The 27,611-nt window shown below is 41.5% G+C and overlaps 1 protein-coding gene across 2 annotated transcripts in view; it reads left to right on the top strand.

Moving 5' to 3' along the window:
- ROCK2 (Rho associated coiled-coil containing protein kinase 2) overlaps positions 1 to 27,611 on the top strand; it is a 107,116-nt gene that overhangs the window by 67,477 nt on the left and 12,028 nt on the right. For both annotated transcript variants that reach the window (XM_077310780.1, XM_077310774.1), the window contains exons 7-27: positions 340 to 478; positions 2,845 to 2,936; positions 4,459 to 4,618; positions 5,054 to 5,111; positions 5,391 to 5,402; positions 8,316 to 8,404; positions 9,273 to 9,321; positions 11,510 to 11,645; positions 11,779 to 11,870; positions 12,041 to 12,287; positions 12,516 to 12,622; positions 13,899 to 14,058; positions 16,242 to 16,402; positions 18,086 to 18,270; positions 19,666 to 19,735; positions 20,709 to 20,812; positions 21,380 to 21,566; positions 22,564 to 22,657; positions 22,740 to 22,834; positions 24,312 to 24,491; positions 25,207 to 25,375. In XM_077310780.1, coding sequence (XP_077166895.1) covers positions 340 to 478; positions 2,845 to 2,936; positions 4,459 to 4,618; positions 5,054 to 5,111; positions 5,391 to 5,402; positions 8,316 to 8,404; positions 9,273 to 9,321; positions 11,510 to 11,645; positions 11,779 to 11,870; positions 12,041 to 12,287; positions 12,516 to 12,622; positions 13,899 to 14,058; positions 16,242 to 16,402; positions 18,086 to 18,270; positions 19,666 to 19,735; positions 20,709 to 20,812; positions 21,380 to 21,566; positions 22,564 to 22,657; positions 22,740 to 22,834; positions 24,312 to 24,491; positions 25,207 to 25,375 — 2,586 coding nt within the window. The remainder of the gene's footprint in view (positions 1 to 339; positions 479 to 2,844; positions 2,937 to 4,458; positions 4,619 to 5,053; positions 5,112 to 5,390; positions 5,403 to 8,315; positions 8,405 to 9,272; positions 9,322 to 11,509; positions 11,646 to 11,778; positions 11,871 to 12,040; positions 12,288 to 12,515; positions 12,623 to 13,898; positions 14,059 to 16,241; positions 16,403 to 18,085; positions 18,271 to 19,665; positions 19,736 to 20,708; positions 20,813 to 21,379; positions 21,567 to 22,563; positions 22,658 to 22,739; positions 22,835 to 24,311; positions 24,492 to 25,206; positions 25,376 to 27,611) is intronic.

Genomic DNA, 27,611 nt, shown 5'->3' with positions numbered 1-27,611 from the left:
TATTCATTTAGAAGACCCTGAAAGAACCTGAATTAGTGAAATGACTCATAACAAGAGAATAGGTTCTTCAAGTAAACTAACCCCAGATTGCTTAGTGCGTTAAAGGTCAAATGTGATGCTTTAAATTGGACATGGAAGCATATTAGGTAAGCAGTGAAGCTGTTCCAATATGGGAATAGCATTCTTCCCACTTGTGCATTCCCCAATAGCTTCCCTAATTTGTACTAGTTGGAACTGCTGGATAATCTTCATGGGTTTATGTTTTTCTCTGTTTTTATTCTGTTTTCATGTTGGGTATTGGATTTACAAGTGTTATTACTAATGCATTTTTAATTTTAGGGGATACTCCATTTTATGCTGACTCATTGGTGGGGACATATAGTAAAATCATGGATCACAAGAATTCATTACATTTCCCAGATGATGTAGAAATCTCTAAACATGCGAAGGACCTTATCTGTGCCTTCTTAACAGACAGGTACGTAAATCTATATTTTTATTTTACTAAAATTGATTTCCTTGAAGTCAACTGGAATATCAAAGAATAGGGATGGTTCATAACCCTAAATCTCTCACAAATTGGTCTGGTTTGTCCCTCAAACATATACAGGAGCTTTTGGCTGGTTGGATTCGGGGTTCAGGCTGCTTAAACCTAAAAGCTGAGCAGGATGATCTGCCCATCACCTGTTAGGTTTAAATGCCTCGATGTCACCCCCCCCCCTTCTGAATGGAGGGAAGCAAAATGGACCACTGACGTGGCATTACAGGATTGGGCTTGCAGCCATTTCAGCCTCACAGCAGATGGGCACGGGAGGGAACTAAATGGGTCGCTGAAATGGCTGTCGGCCATTTAAACCCTCCCTTTCACTTTGCCCCTTCCAAATAGAGGGAAGCACAACTAACAGTTTCTGGAGTTTTTGGTTTGGTTGGGTTCAGGAGTTTGGTTTGGGAACACCCCAAACTCCAAACCAGAATTTTCCAGTTCATGTCCATCCCTATCAGGGAATACTTTAATTAGGCTTATTTTTTTAAAAAAATAATACATTTGGACCATTCTATGGTAACAAATTAGTGAAAATTCACTCATAATCAAAATCAGGGTTTTAATCCGTATTTTCATCAATAATTACCAAGTGATGCTTTCTTCTTAAGAAAATGCTTGGTGGTATTAGAAGGGAGTTCTATATGCATGACACAGAAGCTTTTAAATCTCTTTCTCTCTCACACACTCACACACACTCTGCCACTCCAGCAATGTTTTATTTACTGGCATCGCTAAACCTTTGTGAATGGTTACTCAGAGTAACGTCCCCTCTCCCCAATCTAGCAAAATCCATGGGCTCCCTCCATTTATTTATTTATCTTATGGCATGTGCCAGTTTGGAGTAGTGGTTAGGAGTGCGGACTTCTAATCTGGCATGCCGGGTTCGATTCTGCGCTCCCCCACATGCAACCAGCTGGGTGACCTTGGGCTCGCCACGGCTCTGATAAAGCTGTTCTGACCGGGCAGTGATATCAGGACTCTCTCAGCCTCACCCACCCCACAGGGTGTCTGTTGTGGGGAGAGGAAAGGGAAGGCGACTGTAAGCCGCTTTGAGCCTCCTTCGGGTAGAGAAAAGCGGCATATAAGAACCAACTCTTCTTCTTCTTCAATGTAGCCAGGAGATCCTTAGATTGACTGGCAGCCAGACAAGAGGTGTTCAGATGTGGTTTGCCGTTGCCTGCCCTTTTGCCATGACCCTGATATTCCGTGGAGGTCACCCTTCCAAGTGCTAGTCAGGGCTGACCCTGTTTAGCTTCCGAGGTCTGACAGGATTGGGCTTTCTTGGGCTGTCCAGATTGAGTGTTCTTTCCGCTTACTCTGTGGTAGCGACTAATTCATGATTTATTTCAGTCTTCAGTGTTTTTGTTTTTGATTTTGACTACAGGACAGATTACGTTGTCTGCTGAACACAAACTCAGACAGCAGAAGGGGGGTCCCTTTTGGGGGAGCTGCTTTAGACTCTGCCCATATTTATGTACGAGAAGTGGCAGAAGGGTGGAGAAGGGGCTCCATGGAAAAAAAAAACCTCTGAGCTAATTACAAGAGTGCTTTGTCTCCTTCCCTTTTTCCTGGACCTGTGTATGCCTTCCCAGTTTATATTAAACTTGGCGCTCATCGAATTTATTTAAAACAGAATGCTCTTTTATATACACAATTACTACTGAAACACTTCAAGTGGGGCGGCATGAGTATCTGTCATGTGACTTATTAGTTTTCATACAGAAGCCTGTTTTTATGAGTTTTCAACAGCCAAGCTCTTTCGGAAAGAAACGAGTTTGCCACTTGTATAATGGGTCCATTATACGTCTTTAGGAAAAAATGTGCATGTGTGGCTATGCTTTTAAGGAAGAGGTGTGGGATTCAGTTTTTGAAATACTTACTTCAGTCGATATTGAATAACCGATCTGTGTTTGGAAGCCAGCTTCTTTCGTCATTTATGTCCAAATGTTTGTACTGTGGTTTGGCAAACTTTGTTGGCTTAGGGTTGTTTTTTTGGGTTTTTTTTTTCTTTAAATGAAGTCTTTTCCTGTGTTCTCTTTCCTGCTCAGTCCAGTTGGAAATATATTTAATTCCACACGTGGCAGATTGAGATTTCTAGCCATTCTGTGTGTGAGAGAGTGCTTACAAATGGCTCTCTCTTTGTGGGGATTCAAATTGCAATCGATGAAAAACTCTCCTAGATGATCACGTAGTTTCTGCGTCTAGGCATCTGGGCGTGTAAACGGAATCTAAACATGTGTTTATTGAAAAGGGAATGCTGTTTATTTTAATCTAAAATTTGGTTCAATTGCCATGTTCAGGGATGTGCGTCTCGGAAGGAATGGAGTAGAAGAAATTAAAAACCATCCGTTCTTTAAGAATGATCAGTGGAACTGGGATAATATTCGAGAGAGTAAGTACCCTTATTGTTTGAAAAAGTGCATGTTCCTTTTTATGCGAGAGAGAATGCTGCTTTGAGTTAGCATTAATTCAGAACGGTTGATTTTTATGGAAGTTGCCTCGCATTCTTTCCCCTGCAAATGTCAAGGACTCATAATTTTCTAACTGAGCATCTGTAGACTGTGAAATTACGTTATGTGCTCCTGAAATAAATCTCATGTGTACTTTCCATATGTTTAAATATAGATCCATGTGTAAAAATATCATTTCTTTCAATAGTAACTGCCTACAGAGCAGATCTCCATGAGCACATGGGTGTGCCTCAGTGGCAGGGACAGCTATGCACGTGCAAAGGGACGTGGAGCTTCCCTCACTGTTAGCTTCCAGGGAGGAGTTCTATAGCTCTGCTAGGGCTTCCAGGCTGCTAAGGATGCTCTGGATTAGCTGGTTGGTGTCGTTTTTATGTACATATTTAAGGTTTACTGTTCTGAGTTTCTTACATTATCCGTTTGACATAATTTGAAGACCACGTACAGCTGTGCATTTTGTTTTCAAATTCACTTAGCTTTGACTGTCGCCTTATCAGTACGCTCATTTGGCTGGGTAGCTGCTTTTTACAAGTTTAATCTTACCCTTGATTTGGAGAATTGCGATTGGGAGGCATAGTAGTACTTTATGTTAAATTATTATACCTTAACATGTCTTATTGTGTAATCATTACAACAGTCCTAAAAGGCAGGGTTAGTCAGCCTGTGGTCCTCCAGATGTTCATGGACTACAATTCCCATGAGCACCTGCCAGCAAACATTGGCAAGGGCCCATGGGAATTGTAGGCCGTTAACATTTGGAGGACCACAGGTTGACTAACCCTGCTATAAGGTATGCCATTATTATTTCCCCCAATTGCAGAGCCAGAATTTTAACCACAGTTTTCATAAATCACAGCTGATTCTCTTCGCAACTGTTACTCCAGCTTTAGAATTGAATTAAAGGCTGAAGTTGACACTTAAAACAGTTAAGCTTAATTTTAAACCCAAGTGTCAATCTCATCTGTTCTCAAGATGAATTATGCTCAGAGAATAAAACCATTGCATTTGTTGGGATCCGGGTTTAGTTCTGTAATTAAATATGTGCATGCCCTCGAAGGCGTATACCTCGAGTACAACTTTGTCTTAAAGGTGCCACTTTGTCCTTAAATTTGTAGCAGTTTTGGTTTTCAGTCCAGTAGCTGGCTTGGAAAATGTTTGAATTTGCTGTAAATATTCTCAAGGTTGAAGTTAGGATTTCCAAAACGAAATGCGACTGTGGGATTGCTTTAAAAAATACCCCCACACATGCTCAGCCATTCAGCAGTTCCCCTACTGTTATGAGAATTCATCCTTTCTAGTTTCAGAGCACAGGCAGCTGGGAACTGGCCATGCTCTGACTCTGCAGGCCTGACTGCTACAAATGCCACCTTTTTGTAATGGAGCGATTTTGTATTGAGGTTCTAGTCAAGGAATTGTGCTCTAATGCCTGTCTTTCCTACCTTTTAGCTGCTGCACCTGTTGTACCTGAGCTCAGTAGTGACATAGATAGCAGTAATTTTGATGACATTGAAGATGATAAAGGAGATGTCGAAACATTTCCAATCCCCAAAGCCTTTGTTGGAAATCAGCTGCCTTTTATAGGATTTACCTACTACAGAGAGAACTTGTACGTGACACATTTTTGGAATTGTCGCCATAATGCCTGTTTCAACAATGAATTCTTTCAGTGTATTTTGTTTTTAAGGTTTAATGCTCCAATTTTGTGATGGATGTGAATCTTGTATTCCGCATGAGCATTTTGTGTTTTGGTGGGGGTGAGGCAGGAAAGAAAGAAAATACAAATAAAATAAGTGGTGTTGCTTACATTGATTGTCCTAGCTGCATATACTGAATCTGCATTTACTGCATATGAATGAGACTTACGTAGGCACTCCAGCTGTGAGGGTTAAGACCTCTGCTGAAAACGAGAAGGTAGCTGAAGCCGAACAAGACTGCCATCCCACGAATAGTTCGGAATGGATTAAGACTTGAGATGGTTTATTAAAATGAGTCGGTTGGCATGGTTGCGAGAGTTTTTGAAAACTTGAATTGTTTTCAACAGGTTACTAAGTGACTCTTCTCAGCCCTGTCGGGAAAACGAATCCTGTAGGAAAACTGAGGTATGGGCACTTATTTTCATTAAGTGTTAAGCACTTGTAAAGTATTCTTAGACTAGTGTACCCTTCCATTACTGAGTCCTACTTTCATCTTTTGAATAGTTAGCATTAATTGTACAAATGTGTATGAATGTGTATCTATGAACATGTCCCATTGAAGTGAAAGGAATGGTTGGCTGTTAGGTTTTAATGTAGCGAGTTCTACAGTGCAAAGAAAGTATGTGTAGGCAGTCTTCTTTTTTAAAAAGATCATTGACGTATTTCTTTTGTTTGTCTTTACAGGACAGTGAAGAGGTAAGCATGTAATTATAAATTATGAAAGATGAAAATATTTCTCTTTCTGTACATAGAGCTGTTCCATTGTTTATTTTTTGATAATAGTGTGGGTTTTCCAAAATTCATTCCTTCCTTCCTTCCTTCCTTCCTTCCTTCCTTCCTTCCTTCCTTCCTTCCTTCCTTCCTTCCTCCCTCCAACCACCCACCCACCCACCCACAATGTACCTAGTCTTACATTGATTATATATTAAATATTTTCTACTCTGTGAAGAATTTGAGAGCCATAGCTAGACAAGAAATGTCCAGGTTTGGAGTAGTGGCAACTCTCAGTATGTCAAAATTACAAATGTGAGAAGAATCCTGCTGAATCAGACCAAAATCCATCTGTAATGGGGACAGTATCACACCTGCATTCAGTTAAAGAATCTGTACTAAATACTTTTAAAGGGACTTGGCCTATTCAAACTGTTTAGCAGCAGTTCTCCAGGATTTATCTTTTATAGGTTGGTTATCTGCCTTTAAATTTGATAATACAGACAAGTTAAGATGTACATTCTGTTGAGTTATAACGAGCAAACCAGACCCCCAAAAAATCAGAGACTTTTATCTTTTTTTGGGGGGGGGGATGAGTATGCAAGACAGTAAGAAATAATGACATGAAAATTACCACTGCAATTATTGTAAAAGTACTAAAATTATCTAAGTTTCTAACACTGCTTAATCATATTACAGAAGGTAATATTTTAAAAGCACACCAGGAATCAGGTTTTGTTTGACTGCTTTTAGCCCAAATCACATATACCCAGAAATCGCATCTTTTCTCCAGAGAAATTTGATTTGCTTATCACAGTAGTGCATATTTTTTTTAAATCAGTCTTTTTCTAAATCTCTTCCAGCACAATCATGTAATTACAAATCTTAACCATTACTAACTAAATGAGATAATCAACATTGGTGCAAATACGACAATCAGCTGGTGCATATGTTACATCTGACAAAGCAAGATAAGAATGCCAGTCTTAACTCTGAACCTCTGATAAAAAGCAATTCATCTAACTTTTCTGTAATTGTTTCAATTAACTGTCATAGATGAAAATAACTTTAAGCGGAGTTCACTGACAGTTGAAGAGTGCATGAACCTTCAGTTAACATGGAAAATCAGCAAGAACAACAATTAAATATCCAACTACTGCAGCATATCTAGCCCAGCCTCCTTTTTTCTTCAAATAGCCAGCCAACAAATGTCCCTGGAAGGATTACATTTGGCACACAGGAAACCACTTTTTCTTATACCCCATCAAGTGGTGTTCACAGTCGCATTGCATGTGAACAAGAAACATTATGCCACTACGGTGGTAGTAACAGCTCCAACATTAGTGGATCTCTCAGTCAGTAATAGATTTGTTGAGTCTGCTTTTAAAACCAGCTACCATAACTGCATCTTATGGTGGAAAGATCCATAAGCAAACATATTTACTTAAGCATCTACACCTTTCTTTCAGGTAGCCTTTCTCAACTTTTTTACCATTGAGAACCCCCTGAAACATTCTTCAGGTTTTGAGAAACCCCAGAAGTGGTGTGATTGTGATTATGTTTGGGAAGCAGAGCTGTGTATACACCTGCCCGGAGCCCCTCCCTCCCCTCCCCCCCTCCAGGCCCATCATTGGCTATATAAGGTCATATCACTAGATGAATGTTTAACACATTAAAAAAAATATTCAGGGCCATCAAGACACCTTGCTTTAAGGTCTCAAAGTGGCTAATAATATCCCAACAAGCAGAAAAATATAATGATGCCACAATGATGTAGATGAACCCTGTATCATCAAATATAAGCAGGAATCATTAGACACTTTATAGCCTAATGTGCTCTCAGAGAACAATTGACAACAGAATTAGTCAAGATAGCTTGAAGGCTGTTTTCAGTCCAGCGACATAAAAGGCCGTTGAACAAATTAAAGAGCCATGTATATATACTTTATAATAGGGGAAATGAGCATAACTGGAGTCTAGGTTCATATATAGAAAAATGTAGACCCTGATTTTTAACAAAGGGAAAAGTCTTTTATCTGTACTGAATCTACTGTTCATCTGTTTCATTACTATCTAAGGTTAGATAGTTCCCTGTCATGGTTCTCCTGCTGTTCAATCTTATGCAAAGTTATTCCAACTGGAGTGATTCTGCATAGGGTTTTAGTGTTAGAAGCATTTTCAGCATACCTTTTGGTTGTAAACATAAGGTGGTAAAGCAGACATACAGCATTTGCACCAATTTTAGGGAAGGTATTTGTAGAATTTTATCACCAACTATAATGTAAAATTGAATTACAGAAATGAATTGTGATTTGTAATTGGTATGTTAATTTCAGCAGGAGATAAGCTTGATCACTTATGGGCTTCATTTCTACTATTAAAGATTTCATAGTTTGATAATAAATGTGAATCTGTATTTGTAATGCCATTTATTATAAAAATATATTTGGGCAATTTGCAAAATTTTTAAAGTTTTTGCTACTTTTCAGCAGCTGTGTATTGAAATGCGTTATGCAATGCAGGACAGATTGGAGGGTTAAAAACCTCATTATAATATGGTTTAGATCCAAGAACACTATTCCAATTGGAAGATGACTTTCCCTAATACAGGAAGACTTCTTTCTTAGTAGAAAGGAATCCTTGGATCCAGCTCCTGTATGTCAGTGGATTTAATTCTGCTTTGCACATGTGCTAAGTTAAATTACTTTTATTATAATATACATGGTACTCTAGACATTATCATGTGTTCTACAAAACCTATTAAGTGTTTCCCTAAAGAATTAACCGAACAAATAAATAATGTTCAGTTCTAGCTGATAGGCTTTATGCTCTTGTATATATTTGTGTAAATAATTTTCCATTTGATAAGCACTTGATATCTAGACTCTTCCTTTCCAGTTTGCACAATGTCAGAAAAAAGTAAGCAAGTTAGAAGATCAGCTTCGTAATGAAACACAACTTAAAGAGGAGCTGGAACAGAAATGCAGGTAATAGTTTTTTTCCTCTGCTTCTATATTTATGGGGTACCTTTTTACAAGAAGTATATATCAGGACATCAAATAAAGAATGATGCCTGAATCAAGAGCCATAATATCAAGAGGAAGCCCATACTTAAAGCTTTTTTATTGTGTGTCAAGGACCCAAGCCTGGGTCTCTTTGAGCCTCTGCCTCTCAGCCAAGCAGCCAGTACTCAGAGTTGCAGGCTCTCAAGGCTGTATGAACACAAGAAACCAGATCTTGGTAAAATGTTGTTATTTATTGTTTATTTATTGTTTATTTATTGTTTATTTATTGTTTATTTATTGTTTATTTATTGTTTATTTATTTGTTATTTGTTGTTGTTGTTATTATTAAATTTGTTACCCGCCACTCCCAAGAGGCTTGTGGTGGGTTATAGAAGTCCAAATAAAAACCCATTAAAAACAGACAATCAACAGCGTGATAGCAATATCAGCAACAAATATGGAGTAACCCCCAACCCCTCCCCCACCCTACTACAAGAGGGAGGAGGAAGGTTTCTTAAATATTAAAGAACAGAATAATTCAGTTCAGTCTCTGTGATCTTGCAACAAGAAAACAATAAAGTTAACTTGTCCAATACATCAAAATCTGCTATTAGATGGCATATCCCTGATATATCAGTGTTCAAGCTTTCATGTGCATGCATGAAAATGTATCTGAGGAAGTATGTGGGCACACAAAAGCTTGGTCTGTTTCATCAGACTAACAGATCTACCCACCTAAATCAGGTATATAGGTAGTTTGCTATAAAAGATTTACAGTAGAAAAACTGAAATTAAATCATTTTTGTACCTTATTCGATGCTTTTCACCTAATACTACAATATTTCCCTAGAACAATTAATAATCGCTTAGAGAAGATAATGAAAGAATTGGATGAAGAGGTAAGTATAGTAAAATTTTTAATTCTTTTGTATACACGGTAATGAGAACATGTCACCTCTGAAATATTGAAGTCATATCAGGTTATTTACAAACTGATAGCAAGTAGTATTTATTGGAATAAAAATGGGACTGTTGCAGATATTTGTGAGAGGAACATGAGATGGTTTTGCTTGTCAGTTTTTGAATGTATGCAGTTCTCATGATATGGCAGATGATAAATGGGGCCACTGCCAGAATTTCGCTTGTTGAATCCCTATGTTAACTTTTTTAAGGAGCTTGGACCAAGTTTGAGGTTTTTCACTTTACCTTCTGTCTGGCTCCAAGGCATCTAGTGAATTTCCATAACTGTGTAAGGATCTGAGGTCATCCCCCCTCCCCCCAAAAAAACCTCCAAACCAGCATTCTGGTGCTCTATTCCAGGGGTAGTCAACCCGTGGTCCTCCAGATGTCCACGGACTACAATTCCCATGAGCCCCTGCCGGCAAATTCATTTGCTGGCAGGGGCTCATGGGAATTGTAGTCCATGGACATCTGGAGGACCACAGGTTGACTACCCCTGCTCTATCCCAATGCTGCTCAGATCTCCCATGACAGGCTGAAAGCAGAATTTGACTATGGATCCAGTCTTCCTTTCAGACCAAGGAGCAGAAATGGTGGCTCGAAAGGAAGGGTTACCTGCTGATCAGGTTGTCTTTGGAGCATAGGAGAAGCAGATGACATTTTTAATTGCAGATGTTATTTATTTTCTATATCGGCCAATTCACTGTTGTTACTAATTCCTCAGTCTTGGTGTGCTGGGAGCCACCTTTTTAAAGATCAACAATCTGGTGGAGCTAAAGATACATTAGTATTTATAAATTAACTAGTAATCAGGCCTGCTGCAGGCTGAATGCAGCGGGCGCTAGCGGGGCAAGGGAGTCGCGGGGGTTGTGGCGGGACAGGGCCGGGAGGCGAGGGGCGGCTCGTCCAGTGTCTACCCTCCCCGCGGTGTGGCATCCCATAGTCTTGGCGGAGGAGATGGAGCAGGCGAGGGTGCGGCTGTAGAGGCTTTCGGCCCGTCGGCGATGCTCCGTGGAGGTGATGGGGCGAAGGCGGGCGGGTGGAGTGGCTGCGGGGGCATTGGAGCGGTCACGGGCCGCAGCGGCATGTGGAGCGACAGCGGGTGGCAGGGCGGGCCGTGGCCAGGCGTGTGGGCCGGGGCGAGGCGTTCTTCCTGCGGGCGTCTGGAGGCAGCGGGAGGACGCCGACGGGTGGCCATCCCTGGCCGCGTGTGAATGTGGAGGCGGCTGGAGGCCGGGCGAGGATGACGGCGGGCGGACCTGAGTGTTTGGGCGGGGACGGCTCGACTGCGCGGCTGGCAGGGGAAGCTGGTAATGGCGACTGCGGGGCGTGATCGTGGAAGATTGATGGGGGGCGGATCGGGAGGCGCTTTGCACCTCCCGATTAGTCAGTCCTGCGCCAAGGGATCAATTGTGAGCCACGCTTCACGCCTGCCTATTGGGCCCTCCGATTGTTAGTCCGGAGGAAGGGGCCTATGGGCACCCTTCCTCATTACAGACAGGGCCCGCCTTGGGTGCTCTTACCGAATTATTTAATCCGCTCTGCTAGGAGTGGGTTAAAGATATATAAGAGAGAAATTGTTGTTGGGGGAGGGGGGTTATTTACAAAAAGCTAGATTTCAGCATGTATGGTAAATCCCAAATATGATTGCTCTAAAAGCTTTATTTATAGTATATTTGTATTGAGCCTTATTTGTATTGAGCCTTATTTATAGTATATTTAGCTTAGACTTCTGCCATAGATTTCCATTCAATAGAATTGTGAAGCTGCTTTGAAAATGTGTGGTCGTCTATAATTTGTGCGTGCACATCTGCAGAGCACATTTGCTGCAACCAAATGAGAAACATTTTTTTGCAGAATTGGTTGGATCAAACCAGCTTCTCCCCTCAGTTTTGCGCAAATTTTCTTCCTACAGCCCCTGTCCCACTTGACTTCTGTTCAAGCAAGTTCTGCAATCCCCAGCCTAGGCTTTTTGATGGTCAAAGGGAATCCCATTCCCCCTTTTCAACAGTGGGGAAAGCTGACTGGATCTCCCCCAATGCTTTCATTAAATGTAATGAGTTTCCATTCTTCATAAACCTTCTTTAAAAAGAAGTATGCCTTCTGTCCTTCAATGCATATTTCTAGATGACCTCAAGAAAGAATGTAGAGTCTGCACTGAGACTGTTGGAAAGGGAAAAAGCTCTTCTTCAGCATAAGAATGCAGAATACCAGCGGAAGGCTGAACACGAAGCAGATAAAAAACGCAATCTGGAAAATGATGGTACGTGGGCCAGAATCTTGAGGCATTATATGAAGTGAATAGAATTACCTTCCTGCTGCTAGGAATTAATTTTTAGAAAGCCACTGTTGAGTAAGTGTAATGGACTTAACAATTCAACTTGCTTTAATTACAGTCAATAGTTTGAAGGACCAGCTTGAAGATTTGAAGAGGCGGAATCAGAACTCTCAGATATCAAATGAAAAAATCAACCAGCTGCAAAGACAGGCAAGCTGTTTTTCTGTTCGAGTTTAACTTGTCTGTCAGACCTCGTTTCAGATCTGTCTATTAAAATTGCTCTATCAGTAGCAGTGTGTGGCTCTGATGTCACTTTGGAAATATTTTTTTTAAGTTTTGTTGATATTCACTTGTCTGAAATGTTTTTCATGGTTCAATAGCTGGATGAAGCCAATGCTTTGCTGCGTACAGAATCTGATACAGCAGCCAGGTTCAGGAAGAACCAGACAGAGAGTACAAAGCAGATTCAGCAGCTGGAAGCTACTAACAGAGATCTCCAAGATAAAAATTGCGCCCTGGAAAATGCTAAACTCAAACTAGAGAAGGACTTCCTCAACCTGCAGTCTGCCCTAGAATCTGAAAAGAGAGATCGAACTCATGGGTCAGAGATTATCAGTGATCTTCAAGGTATGAGAAACATTCTTCTGGAAACTGCTTTGCATATTAGGAATAAGCTGCTCTTGGAATTGGGATTTAGCTGTATAATTCATTAATTTTCTTAATTTTTTTCTACTCTTCTAATTATTATGATGATTCTGATTTTCTTACTTGAAATCTTCTCAGTTCATAATACGTGAACTTTTAATATTTTAGTACCATGTATTTATTGATTGGTCTCTTGCAATACATTCTTAGGACGAATAACTAGTTTGGAAGAGGAAGTTAAAAATGGGAGGAGCGCATTAGCTAAAACTGAGACAGAGAAAAGGCAATTACAGGAAAGATTCACAGATCTGGAAAAGGTAAAAAATAAAAGTATATAATAGCTTACTTCTGCAGATTACAGTCTATGCTGGAAATTCTTGTTTTTGCATATCTTGATACCTATAATTATTTATTTTCTCTCTTTAATCTTACATAACATGCAAGTTACATGTTACATTTAAGTGGTAGTGTTTTTCCATTAATATATCTGTCTTTAAACTTGTGACTTTGTCATGGGCTTTAAACTGTAAGCTTGTTGCTAGGATACATTTTTTGAAGCTAGCTGTTGCTCTTATTTCTGGAGTAATAGTGGATATGCCGCAATAGAGCTGTTGAGAGGCTGAATGTTCATATCTGCATGCTATTTTTATTTGGCAAGGCACCTACAAGTTTATGCTCCATTCTGCATACACCAGTCATGAGTGGTAATTATAGCTTTGCAAAGCCACTTTTGAAGGAGAGAATTGATGGGAGCTGTGGGTTAGGATGGGAGACCCATTGGTTGGAAGGAGCTGTCCTGTGAAAGCTGAGAAACTGGGAGTATGTGGGGGGCATGGAATGAGATGTGGGAAGAGCTTTTCATGTTACTTACTTATGTATTATTAGTTTTATATACCACCTCTTCCCACATAGCAGGCTCGGGGTGGTTTACATTGTTCAAAGGTTGCCGAGTACTGGCATTGCCCACATTCCAAGCATAACAGCCAGTCTTCCTAGCCAGCCAGAGGTTGTGAGGAATCAAATTCTTTTTAGCTTTGAGGATTTTCTTTGTGCAGTAGTAAACAATTCAATTGCTCTCGGGTGTATGATGCATCTGGTAGACCCATTATGCACGGGGGTTTTAGCGCACGTTCGGGGTGGAATGGCGGCGACTAAAATCACGGATAACGCACGGAGCCGGCTGCAACCGGCTGCAGCTTCGGTGCATGCCGCCGAAAAAGCCGCATCAGTGAAACGCGGAAGAAAGCGCAGCTTCCGGGTGAGCGGGGCGCAACCAGAAGCGGCGCCCGGATCGGCGCGTGCATAATCGGTTACTCTGGGTTTTGCCGCCGTCGCGCCCCGCCCCGTGCATAACCGGTATGCGTCGCGTCTTCCCCCTCCGCGTTTTCCACGTGACCCGAAATCGCCGTTTCGGCGGCCGTGCATAATGGGCCGTAGATAGCCAAATTGGTATTTTAAATGCATGGTATTACAAGGTAGAGAATATGCTCCAACTAGACACCTTAGACTCCTTTTTATCTTGACACTGGTCAGGTCTTCAAATTAAAGTGGATAATATTGAAACAATTGCATTCCGGTGTGTTGCCTTAACAGGAGAAGAACAACATGGAAATAGATATGACATACAAGCTAAAAGTCATGCAGCAGAACTTGGAACAAGAAGAAGCTGAACACAAGGCAACGAAAGCCCGGCTAGCTGACAAAAATAAAATCTATGAGTCTATTGAAGAAGCAAAGTCTGAAGCCATGAAAGGTAAAGACGTGCTATATTATGTAATCATAATTTTATTTATAATATATGGGGGCAAAGCCCATTTTAAAAATAGACTAGAAGCAAGTATGCCCCCCTCACGGGTGAAGGGCAGCATGGCTAGGAAATTGCAGCCACCCTCCCCACCACCAGGGCTCCCTGTGGGAGTGTGGGGACAGGAGTGGAGGGCACCACATCGAAGCTCACCCCTAGGCTGCTTGTCAAGTGCAGCTTGGTACAATTTTATTTATTTATTTATTTGATTTCTATACCGCCCTTCCATATGGCTCAGGGTGGTTGACATACAACATGGAACGAATCATCAGAATCTTGAATTGGTAGATGGTAAGGAGCGATTCGTGTATTTTATTTCTTGAAGTCTAGGAGAACCAGTGTGGTGTGGTGGTTAAGAGCAGTGGGTAGTAAAAAAACAAACAGCTCTTCTTTTTCTTCCTATAAGATCATAGTTTTTGCAAAAACCTGGTATAAATATTCATGGAAGATTGATGGATACCGTATTGAACAAGTGTACTATTTCAAATACCTTGGCCTCAACCTGTCCTTTAACAACAAATGAACTATCACAGAAAGCAGACTGCTAAAACTATGAAAACATCTGTAGCCCCGCTGTCTAAATTCTAACATTAAAAGGGGAACAAAAACATTCCGGCTGTGCTAAAAATTTACTCCATGGAATTCATTCCGCAAATACTATACAGCATTCCAATCTGGATCTCTGACTTAAACAATGAATCGGAATCTCTCCGTTCCATGTTTTTAAGATCTTTATTTGAGGTACCCAAAAGTGTCACTAACAGAACCGTTCTTATTGAATTAGGTCAGTAACACTTAGCCTTAAAAGCTTGGCTATTGACCTTTCAATATTGGCTGAGATCAGCCATCTCTGGAAGCGTGCTTTGTGACCGATTGAGCGGTTTGTATATCTCCAGTTGGCACAATAGAACTGGGCTAGACATTGTGAGGCTTCAGGCTCTGAGTAAAAATATATTCAAGGCATTTCAAGGCTCGAGGATATTGAAATGCAAATACTGTCTTCCACCCCATGTAATACCTGCTCCCCTCAGTTCTAGGACATCCCATCTAAATATAAATCTTTACCAGCATATTTATACCAGCTGGATTCCCACTTAGCTAGGGGGGCCTTTCTTCTTGCAAGAATTAACTCCTTTCCCTCAAGTGTGTCCTGGGGAAGATTTCACCAGACACCTGCCCCTGAAAGACTCTTGTCCAGGTAGAGTGTCCAGCCCCCCCCCCAAGAGCTCTAATTCAGTTTTATTTGATGGATTAAAACTCCAGATACCAATCTAAGTCATCATTAAATCAATGCTTTCAGAAAAGGATCCTATTAAGCTTGCCAGAGCAGCTGACGCTCTTGGGAACATGCTCCAAATAAATAACCCCCGTTTGTTAATGCAGAAACTTAGCCTTGTTTAATCTATTCTTGATATCTGGGGTTTTTTGGATAGTGATTTTGTATGCCGATGACAGTTTCAGAGTCTGAGTCTTCTTACAAGTTTTATCAGGAAAAAAATGAATATAGATAGTATTTGACATTTTTCCAGTGCCACTTTTAAGTGACATCAAGATGAGGGCATTTTGTCAGCTTCTTGGCAGATACACTGTATGTGTTAATGTCACTTGGTGGGGAAATCAATTTTTGCATGTAAATCTTTACTCACAAAACTGCTTAGGCCGTTAGCAGGTGCTGATGCTTCAGTTTTACTTTGCACTGGAGCTTACAAAAGTTTCCGGGCTGTCTAGTCAGGGACAATGAATGCATAAAACTGTGTGGCATTCATGCATCAAAAAGTAACTTTGCTTTCCCAAAGAACTGAGAGTATATGTAGGCAGTAAATGAGTCAGAGGGAGAAAAAAAATGAAAACTGACAGTGAATTCCAAAGCTGAGAATACTTGCTTATATAACGTATCTTAAAGAATTGTTCTATTTAAAACTGACTGGGCACGATCTAGAAGTATTACGTGAATTAATCTCCAATTTAGCAGGGTTCCAGTTATTCCTTGAGGAATATTTTTCATCTTCATTTATATCGCTTTTCTTTGCAGAAGTCCGTTACATTTGTTGGTATATACTACAAATAAAATTGTACAAGGATCAAAGTGTTATTATACATGCTGACTTTGCTTGTGTTTTTTTATTTTATAGAAATGGAAAAGAAGCTCTCAGAGGAAAGAGTTTCAAAGCAAAAAGTAGAAAACTGTTTGTTGGAAGTTGAAAAAAGATGCTCTATGTTGGACTGTGATCTAAAACAATCTCAACAGAAAATAAATGAGCTGCTTAAGCAAAAAGATAAATTGAATGAGGATGTAAGTAGGAGTAAGACATTTGCTACAATCTTAAAGTTCCTGGTTATATCTACTTGGAGTTTTTGTCTTACGTTATCTTTGTGGTAAGGTAGCTGTTGATTATGTACATAGCCAAATTTCTATTTAGCTTTTCTTCTGACTGAATAGTAGTACACCAAATTGCATATTAGTCTCGTGGCACACATGTGCATACACTCACACTCATGGACCTGTGGGTTGGGAGCCCTTCTGGAATGATATATTATGGAGTGGGGGGTGGCTCCAAGCCCATGTTTCTAACTGCAATCCTGTGCTACAGTCTGATCCATTAGTTTTAATTGGCTTAGACTGGAATACTATGTAAATACTGTATATCAGCACTCTTGTTTCCTTTTACAAGCTTGATATTTCAACTGTGTATGTGTTATGTGCCATCATCTTGCTTCTGACATATGGAGACTCTATGAGTTAATAACCTCCAAAATACCCTATCATTACCATCTTTGCACAGGCCTTGCAAACTGAAGTCCGTAGCTTCCTTTCGGCCTATTATGCACGGCCACTGAAATGGCGGTATGGAGAACGAGGAGGAGTAAGAAGCGAAGCAAACCGCTTACGCACGGGACGGAACGCAACAGTGGCAAAACCCAGAGTATCCAATTATGCACACGGCTACTCCGGAGGCGCGTCTGGTTGCGCCCTGGTCCCGGGAAGCTCCACTTTATTCCGCATCTCCCTAACGCGGCTTTTTCGGCAGCATATGTTGACTCTGTGCCCAGTTGCCGCCTGCAGTGTGCATAATTGGTGGTTTTAGCCGCCGCCATTCCACCCCGAATGTGGACCTCCCTCTCCGTGCATAATGGGCCTTCTTGAGTCAATCCATTTCATGTCGGGTTGCCTTTTCCTGCTGCTTCTTTACTGGAATTATTTTCTTTTCCACTGACCTTTGTCTTCTCATGATGTGACTGATAGCCTCAGTCTAGTCATTTTTGCCTCCAACAAAAGATTGGGTTTGTTTACTCTAGAACCCACAACTATTTTGTTAATCCATTGAATCGGTAAAGCTTTTCAACGCTACATTTCAAATAAAACTTTTTGTCCTGACAGGTTTCTTCATCGTTCCAACTTTCACGTACAAACATAGTAATGGGGATACCATAGTACGAACTAGCTTGATCTTGGCCTCCAGTGGCATTCCTTACACTTAAGAATGTTTTCTAGTTCCTTCATGGTTGCCCTTTAAAGTCTTTAAAGCAACAGAGCAGTATGTGCTTCCCCCCCTATTTTCTGCAGTCTTTCAGTTTTCAATAATATATGGTTTCTTGGAAGTAAAATAGCAACACTTATTAGAGCAAGGGAACTAATTGTTGCCTGTCTCCTCCTTTGAAGTAGCTTTCTCCTCCTTTTCACGGCTGATTAAATCTCCCTAGATGGCTGACTATTAATTCTTGATAAGACATTGTTCAGCAAAGTAGACGTGATATTTAATTTATTCCCTGTCATGTAAGAAGATCCTAGTCTGACGAAGGGTGCTTGCACTCGAAAGCTCACGCCCTGAATAAATCTTTGTTGGTCTTAAAGGTGCCACTGGACTCTGATTTTATTATGATATTTAATATATGTATGTGTGTGTGTGTATTGTCCTTAGCTTACGCATGTGTAAAATATTTATGTTAAAAAGGAATCAATCTTGTTATTTTCTAGGTAAAAAACTTGACATTAAAAATAGAACAGGAAACACAAAAGCGCTGCCTCACACAGAATGACCTCAAGATGCAAACTCAGCAAGTCAACGCACTGAAAATGTCAGAGAAACAGATAAAGCAAGAGAATAACCATCTTGTGGAAATCAAACTCAGCTTGGAAAAACAAAACAATGAACTCCGCAAGTAAGCCAACTCAGCAGTAAGGTTGTTTATCATGACTGTTTGATGTCCCATAAGAGCCAATAGTGATTTGCTAGTAAAAGAAATTGAAGGTGCTTTGCAACCATTCGGGAAATAGTCAGGTTTGAATCCCTGCTCTGCCATGGAAGCTTGCTGGTGACTTTGGGCCAATTGCATCCTCTCAGCCTAACCTATTTGGCAGGCTTGTTGTGAGGAGGAGAGGAGAATGGTGCAAGCCACTTGGGATCCCCAACAGGGGAAAGGCGACATAAATTAAGGTATTTTGGGTTTTTTTGGGTAAAGTATACATGGGCCACTCAGAATCTCAGAAACTTTCTCACTCTCCAGATTGCTCCCATTTGAATTTCTCTGGTGTCCAGTTTGCATGTAGATTGTTGTTGTTGTTGTTAGGTGCGAAGTCATGTCCGACTCCATGGACAATGATCCTCCAGGCCTTCCTGTCCTCTACCATTCCCCGGAGTCCATTTAAATTTGTACCGACTGCTTCAGTGACTTCAACCAGCCACCTCTGTCGTCCCCTTCTTCTTTTGCCCTCAATCGCTCCCAGCATTAGGCTCTTCTCCAGGGAGTCCTTCCTTCTCATGAGGTGGTCAAAGTATTTGAGTTTCATCTTCAGGATCTGGCCTTCTAAGGAGCAGGCAGGGCTGATCTCCTCTAGGACTGGCTGGTTTGTTCACCTTGCAGTCCAAGGGACTCGTAGGAGTCTTCTCCAGCACCAGAGTTCAAAAGCCTCAATTCTTTGATGCTCAGCCTTCCTTATGGTCCAACTTTCACAGCTATACATAGCAACTGGGAAGACCATAGCCTTGACTAGACGCACTTTAGTTGGCAGGGTAGATTTACAAACTAGTCTGACATGGATTTTTTTTTGGCATGCTAAGGTAGTGCTTAGCAGCAACTTCACTGCAGGTACATCATCTGAATTTTTTTAGTAAACTGGTCAGCCAGGTGCTGTTTCACTCTTCTTTGCATCAAGGGGCCTGGGAAACATTGATTAGATCTTTGGGAACAGAGGAGGATACATCTGGGCTGCAGTGGGAAGGGAGAATTGGCAGAAATTTCCATCTCCCCTCTTGTTCCTTTCATGGAAGACCTCACACAGGAGTACAGAAGGGTTCAGATAGCTGATTGACTCTTTTTCTGCAGCTTCCATGTTTCATCTGATGCCACTCTTAAGGGGCTTCAGTCCTCTGAAGCAGTTTTTCAGGGATGTGGGTGGCTGCAGTATGGAGGGAAAGGCATCAAAGCTGCGTTTTGCAAATCTGGTAATTTATTGAGCTGCCAGAAGATAAGGGAGAATTGAGACGTAGGCAGTAATTTATTTCTGCTTCTCAAAAGAGCTACAAATGATTTCTGTGTATTTATTTATCTTAATAGGGAACGCCAAGATGCTGATGGACAAATGAAGGAACTGCAAGACCAGCTTGAAGCAGAACAGTATTTTTCAGTATGTGCTACATAAATACCTTTATTTTATTCCTGTAGTTTAATCCATAAACATTGTTTCATCGTTTTCTGCATCTTGTAGCTTTATCCCAGGCTTTCTCAAACCCTCTTGTGTGTATATATATAATTTGTTAAATATTTATTGAGTGATATGACCATATATGGTGATGTCAACTCCCCCCCCCCATGGCCAGTGATGGGCTTGGATGGGGTGAGAAGAGGAGGGGCACCAGGTGTGCATGTACAGAGCTATGTTTCCTAACCATATTCTGCACCATCATACCACTTCTAGGGTTTCTTGAAGCCTGAAGAATGCTTCAGGGGTTTCAATGGTACAAAAGTTGAGAATAGCTGCTTTATCCCCTTGGGGATGTTATTTTCCCCTTGTTAATTAATAGTTTTTGACCAAAGGTGTGGTTTTAAACTGATGTAACACTGAGTGCATGTGCTTCATAACAGGCATTGTTACCACACTGCAATTTCTTGTCAAGTGAAGAATACTGAACCCATGTTTTAGAACTTGCAGTAAGTAGAAAAGGTAACAAAGGCCCATGTGGGGGGGGGGAACATGTGAAAATCATGAATTGCTTATTAGGCCATAACTATATGACTACAGAAAGATTCAGGTTGGTAGCTCTGTTGATCTGAACAAGCTTTGAGTCCAGTCACACTTTTAAGACCAACGAAATCTTAGAATAAAACTTTGTTGGTCTGAAAGGTGTAACTGGACTCAGCCTTCGTTCTGCATGGCTACCTTTAGAGCCGAGTTGAATTACAGAGCACTCGTTCATGACAGTACCATCAACCAAAGCATGGCCTCAGCTGGCTGTTGATGGCCCAGGGATAAGCAGCTCTAAAGATTCCATCCATCACACAAGCACTAATGCAACTGAAAAGCCTCTCTGGAGTCATGCTTTCTTTATGAGTTCATCACACCCCTATTCACACCAGCTTTCCTTTTTAAACAAATTCAGACTTTATACAAGACGCAAGTTCGGGAGCTTAAAGAAGAATGTGAAGAAAAGACAAAACTTTGCAAAGAAATGCAGCAAAAGATACAAGAGCTGCAAGATGAAAGGTGAGGTTTCAGCTGTTTGCTTCTTGTCACACAAAGGGTTGCCAACAGGCCTGAAGAAAAATGTTCCGTGCCTTTTAATAGAGATCAAATGCATGGAGAAGATTTTCACAGCATGGAGATAAAATACCATCACCTAATAAATAACAGCTCCTAAAGCCTCTATTGAGCCTCTTGTGGCGCAGAGTGGTAAGGCAGCAGGCATGCAGTCTGAAAGCTCTGCCCATGAGGCTGGGAATTCAATCCCAGCAGCCGGCTCAAGGTTGACTCAGCCTTCCATCCTTCTGAGGTCGGTAAAATGAGTACCCAGCTTGCTTGCTGGGGGGTAAACGGCAATGACTGGGGAAGGCACTGGCAAACCACCCCGTATTGAGTCTGCCATGAAAACGCTAGAGGGCGTCACCCCAGGGTCAAACATGACTCAGTGCTTGCACGGGGGATACCTTTACCTTTAAAGCCTCTATTAAAAGGGTGCTATTCCTCCAGGTAGTTGGCAACCCTGTAAACATAACAATATTTATATATTTCAAATTAAGAAATAATTTCTTCAACCTCATCTTTGCCTTGCAGGGATTCCTTGGCAGCGCAGCTTGAGATCACACTAACCAAAGCGGATTCGGAACAGTTGGCTCGTTCGATTGCTGAAGAACAATACTCGGATTTGGAGAAGGAGAAGATCATGAAAGAACTGGAGATCAAGGAAATGATGGCTAGGCACAAACAGGAACTTGTCGAAAAAGATGCCACAATAGGATCTGTAAGTGGTTCATATCAGGCTCCTATCATAGGTTTTGTTTTGCCTGCTAGGCGGTCTTTATTTATAGGCACTCCTCCAGTATTATTATTAGTCCTTGCAGTACACAAACAGTACTGAGTTGTTAAGCACAGCAACTGGATATCTGTTTGGCAAAATGCATTGCACTATGAAAAAGGGAACTGTTAAGTACTCAGAATTTGTTTCCTGGGATTGAGAGCATGTGTTTTCCAGATAAATATAAGAAGTTGTCCATTCCTGTCCTCACTAGAATCACTGCATATAATTTATTATTATTACCATTTGGATCTTTGTTACTGTAGTTCTTTTTTGAAAGATGTATGATCTGGCCATAAGGACTACGAGTAATCAGAAATACTTACAAGAGGGTCCTAACGAGGTTTGTGGAGGAGGGAATCCCATATTCTTCCCTCCCCATCACTGAACCTGATGAGGCTCCAGGCCCTGCCACCTACCACAGAGCTCCTCTCCTACCGTGCCCTGGCCCGTAGCAGCTGCTGGTGTCCTTCGTGACTGCCAGTGTGTTCTGCGCCCAGGCCCACAGTAACTATCGGCATCCTTCACCACTGCTCCTGGGCCCGCAGCAACTGCCAGCATTAGTTTTATGAAGACACTGTAAATAACGATTGGGGAGACTCTGGTTTTTGATCTTCTTCAGACTCATATTCTGATCCAAAGGACATTTAATCCCTGAAGCAAATCTGCATCTTGCTGTCTACTTACTTATTCTAGTTTTTGAATCCTTCCTTCCTTCCTTCCTTCCTTCCTTCCTTCCTTCCTTCCTTCCTTCCTTCCTTCCTTCCTTCCTTCCTTCCTTCCTTCCTTCCTTCCTTCCTTCCTTCCTTCCTTCCTTCCTTCCTTCCTTCCTTCCTTCCTTCCTTCCTTCCTTCCTTCCTTCCTTCCTTCCTTCCTTCCTTCCTTCCTTCCACCCGCCCCATTCCATGAGTGACATATTCCTGTGTTAATGTCTGTATTTCAGCTGGAAGAAGCGAATAGGACGCTCACCAGTGATGTGGCTAACCTTGCCAATGAGAAAGAAGAGCTGAATAATAAACTTAAGGAAATCCAAGAACGTGAGTATTCTTTAATTGTCTTTCAAAGAGTGACTCCCATGGGGAAAAGACTGGTTTTGACCATTCTGTTTTCTTGTTTCAGAAATTGCCAGAATGAAAGATGAAGAAACAAACATAGCACTCATTAAGGCTCAATATGAGAAACTGTTGTTTAATGAAAGAACCCTGAAGACACAGGTAGAATACAAACCAGAAATACTTCACTGTTATAGGCGGCAGGGAGAGAGTGAATAAAAGGGCCGGGATGATATTGACATTTGAAAACCATGTAAATGTCTGGAATTTTAATCGTGTGTCATGGAAGGCATCCTTAACATTTCTGTGTTTTAAAAATGGCAATAGTGCATACATTGCCTTTCCTTCTTAGAGAATAACTGATTTATTATGGCACATTTCTCTGTGGGCAATTTCATCTGACACACAATCTGCAAGTTAAGAGTATTGTCTCTGTTAGTATTTGATCACTGAGGTAGGAACACAATCCCTGAATAGGCACAACAGTACCTGTAAATACATTAATGTAGTAGATCGAGGGAACTTGGTCTGTTTAGCCTGGAGAGAAGATGACTAAGAGGTGATATGATAACCATCTTCAAATACTTGAAGGGCTGTCTCATAGAAGATGGAGCAGAATTGTTTTCTGTTGCCCCAGAGGGCAACAGAACCAGTGGGTTGAAATTTATTGAAAAGAATTTTTGACCAAACATCTGGAAGAAGTTCCTGGCAGTTAGAGCATTTCCTCAGTGAAACAGGCTTCCTCAGGAGGTGGTGGGTTCTCCTTCTTTGCAAGTTTTTAAGCAGGGGCTAGATAGTCATCTGACAGAAATGCTGATATTATTAATTTAGGCAGATTGTGAGAGGGTGAGCAGGAAGGGATGTACCAGTGTTTGTCTCTTGTGGCCCTTCCCTGTATACCCAAGGGAATTGCTGATCACCACTGTGGGATAGTAAGTGAATTCCTCCAGATCAGGCTGGATTCTGGAGATTTTTGTTGAGGGGATCATTTCAGCATGAAATTGAGATCACTGTGGGTGGGCAGGTAGTTGTGAGTTCCTGCATTGTGCAGGGGGTTGGTCTAGATCAGGGTTAGGTCAACTTGTGGGCTTCCAGATGTTCACGGACTACAATTCCTATGAACCCTTGCCAGCAAACACTGGCAGGGCCTCATGGGAACTGTAGTCCATGAACATCTGGAAGCCCACAAGTTGACCTAACCCTGGTCTAGATGACCCTGGAGGTCCCTTCTAATGCTATGATTCCATAATTCTTTGATCTTAAAAATCTGTGCTGTCTACAAGTTTTGAACATATTGCCATTGTACGTCATCTTGTAAAGTTGGGCTGATGCCTGAGTAATATAAAACTGTGATGGCACTTAAGATGAAACCTTTACCCTGATCCTTAGGAACAAACCAGTACATAAAACTTGGTTGCAATTTGATCTCCCCTTCCTAAACTTTCTGACTCAAACAAGCGAGAGCCTCTTTTCATAAATTTCATAAATGGCCTTCCACGTAAAAATGCAGCCACGCAGATTTCATTATTTTATGTAAGAAAAGGGCTTCACGGTGGCTTCTGCGAGCTGAAGAACGGACCTCTGGCCCTGCATTCCTAATTTGGCACTTTTGTTTTCCTCCCCGCTCTCCTTTCCGAAGGCTGTGAACAAGTTGGCGGAAATTATGAACCGCAGGGATCCTGTCAAACGAGGAGCTGACACCGATGTCAGGAGGAAAGAGAAAGAAAACCGGAAGCTGCATATGGAGTTGAAGTCGGAGCGCGAGAAACTTACCCAGATGATGATCAAGTATCAGAAGGAGATGAATGAAATGCAAGCAGTAAGTACCTGTCTGCAAGTGGCCACAGGGCCGCAGCTGGCGCATAATCCGTTGAAAAAGAAATTATTACTTCATAATAATGCTGCCGAGTTTCTCAGACCTTGCGAGCAGTATTATATTTTAATTTTTTTAGTCTGATTAGGGCATTCCTGCTTATCACAGCCTCTTAACTCTTCCTGTTTCATTCCTTGGGTCTCATGCAGCCTGGTAGGGCTGCCAGCTCTGGGTTGGGAAATACGTGGAGAGTTTGAGGGTGAATCTGGGAGTGGGCAGGATTTGGGGTGGGGAGGGTCCTTGGTAGAGTCTAATGCAGGGGTAGTCAAACTGCGGCCCTCCAGATGTCCATGGACTACAATTCTCATGGGAATTGTAGTCCATGGACATCTGCCGCATTTTGACTACCCCTGGTCTAATGCTATGGAGCCCACCCACCAAAGCAGTCATTTTCTCCAGGGGAACTGATCTCTGTTTCCTGGAGATGAGCTATAATTCCAGGGGATACCCAGGTCCCACTTTGGGACTGGTCATCCATGAATGCAGGCCACTTGGTAAGCATTTACTTTAGGATGTGTTTTTGGTTCTTGGTGCGTGGCGGCTGGAACAGTCAATGACGAAAAAAATTCTGAGCCACGGAGTTGCTCGATTTGTACTTACTGCATATCCTTTTGCTGAGCCACGGAGGCTCGATTTGTACTTACTGCATATCCTTTTACAGCAAATAGCAGAAGAGAGCCAGGTAAGAATAGAGCTGCAGATGGCCCTGGACAGCAAGGACAGTGATATTGAGCAGCTCCGCTCCCAGCTCCAGATGATACATATTGGTCTGGACAGCACCAGCATAGGCAGCGGCCCTGGCGACGCAGAAGCTGACGATGGATTCCCGGGTAAGGCTCCTCCGTCATTCGCATCATTCTCTTTTGTCACAGAAATTCAGATACTTAAAGCGATAGCTTCGGTTACGTGCAAAAATGTAATAGCAATAGTGCTTCCTTCTCATTTTTTTCTCTGCTCCCAACATTTTTGCAAACAAATGCAAACAAAAATGTATGTTTTTTGATGAAGAAATAGATTAAAGGGGGGGTTTGTGCATATTTTGTTTTTCTTAATGACTGAGAGAGGAAAATAATATTTTCAGCTATTTTTTTCCTATTAATCTTTTTTTCTGCATTTCCCACCCCCGCCCCTGGATACTGGGTCCTCAGTTCGCATTACTCAGTCCCGCACGACGGAGTCTATGTCTTTTACCTACCAACGCTCTTCTACCTCTGTCAGTATTGCCACTAAGCCTTCCGGTTCTCGTGTGTTTCTCAACTCTGACTCTGACTCAGAGGAAGAACCGTTACCTTCCGCACAAGTTCCTTCCGAACCTGACAGCCCAGGTGATATGCCTGAAAAGCACGGAGTGGCAGAACGCTGTTGCTTGAAGGCCAGCTCTCTAATTATCTGTTACTAACCTAGAACTCAAAAGGGAAAGTATGCTGCATGAGGAAAGGAGTGGCACTTAAAAGATCCACTGATACTTAGTCTATTGGACACTGTGGGTGCTACCCGGAGGTCTGTGCAGCACTCAGGTTGTCCCACTGATAAGCAGTTCTTGGGAAAAGAGCTGCAGTTAAGAGATGAAGGGCTTCAAACTTTGATTTAATAGGCAAATTTGCGATTGGAAGCTGAGATCAAAAATCACACTTGGCTTTGGTGTATAAAATCCATCAGATGGTATCTAATTTCCGATATTGTTCCACATTCTCACGAGCGCTTGAATGCTGGTATTCAGATCTATTAAAATGTGATTGATTAATAGCCAGATGATGAATTGACAATATTTAATTGACTGTCAGCCCCAGAGAAAATGCATCTGGATTTATTAGTAGGAAAAGCTGATTCATAGGAAGCGATGCTGAAATAGATACGATGTGCCACTTGTGTGTTAAACACTAATGTAATAGGCATACTGCATCAAAAATGGCTCTTCAAGTTGGGGAGATAATGTATCCATAAACTAGGTGATTGCAGGAGAATACCTAAATGTCTACTCTGAAGTAAGACTGGGTTTCTTCAGTGGGACTTACTTTGAGGAAAATATGCTTAGGATTGCAGACTGCTTCTGGTACCTCCTGAGACATCAGTTTCCCAGCATGGGAGCTCACTGGTACCCCTGGCTCTGCAGGTGTGTGACCTTGCCTACAACCTCTCACTGCCAGTTGCTGAATTACTTGCTTCTGCTTTGGCATGGCTTCTGTTACTCCCTGTGAACAGCCACTTGTTTTGATGTTTTGTAGAAGAGGGCAGGTGACACAGCTCTGAGACTTGCCAAGATTAATCCTTGTAGCCTCTTTGGACCTATATTTTACTGTTGTAATGTATTCAAAAAGTGATTGACGTGGGGCCTTCCAAACTGAGAAGTACGTTATGTTAAACTGTAGGAGAACTGGATACTTTGTGTTGGTGCCATGCTTTTGTCACACTCCAAGACATGTACAAGGGCAGATTGGGGAGGGTTCAACTCCCCCCAAGATTGAATTTTAAAAAATATACAAAAGCTGCTCATTGAATCAATGAAAACCTATTGCCAGTGGTACGAGGTAGAAAAAGAGATTAAAAATTCAAGAAAAAGTGAGAAAGAACTCATTAAGAAGTTTCATGAAGGTTCTGGAATGTATTGTAACACACACACCTCTTTTAAAGATCCTTGCACGGGCCTGATCACAATCACTTATCAAAACTTTGGTCTTAAGTCATCAGCTATTTCATTTAGAGAATGTTGTGTTTTTGGATTTTTTAAATCTTACCACGGCCAGCCATTTTACTCCTGTGAGATGGGCAAATGTGCAAATAACACAAAGTGGGAAATTGACCTTGGGTATATGCAAATGGTACTCACATTTGTAAACTTCAAATAGTACATAGGGTAAACAGATGACAGTGCTTAAGAACAATCACATCATGGAGACTGCAAAACTGTTCTCTTATAAATATGAGATTTCTTTTGAGAAAATGCTTGCTTTTCATTCATCCCTTTCCCTAAAAATATTAAAGATCTGAAATCTGTTGTATCATTGGCTGATGATAATTCTATATGTTATGCATGCTATCAGGAATATTAGTTTTTGAGAAACAGTG

The sequence above is a fragment of the Paroedura picta genome, chromosome 1 (genome assembly GCF_049243985.1).
Source record: "Paroedura picta isolate Pp20150507F chromosome 1, Ppicta_v3.0, whole genome shotgun sequence".
Taxonomy (NCBI): domain Eukaryota; kingdom Metazoa; phylum Chordata; class Lepidosauria; order Squamata; family Gekkonidae; genus Paroedura; species Paroedura picta.
This window is presented reverse-complemented; position numbering and strand designations above follow the sequence as displayed.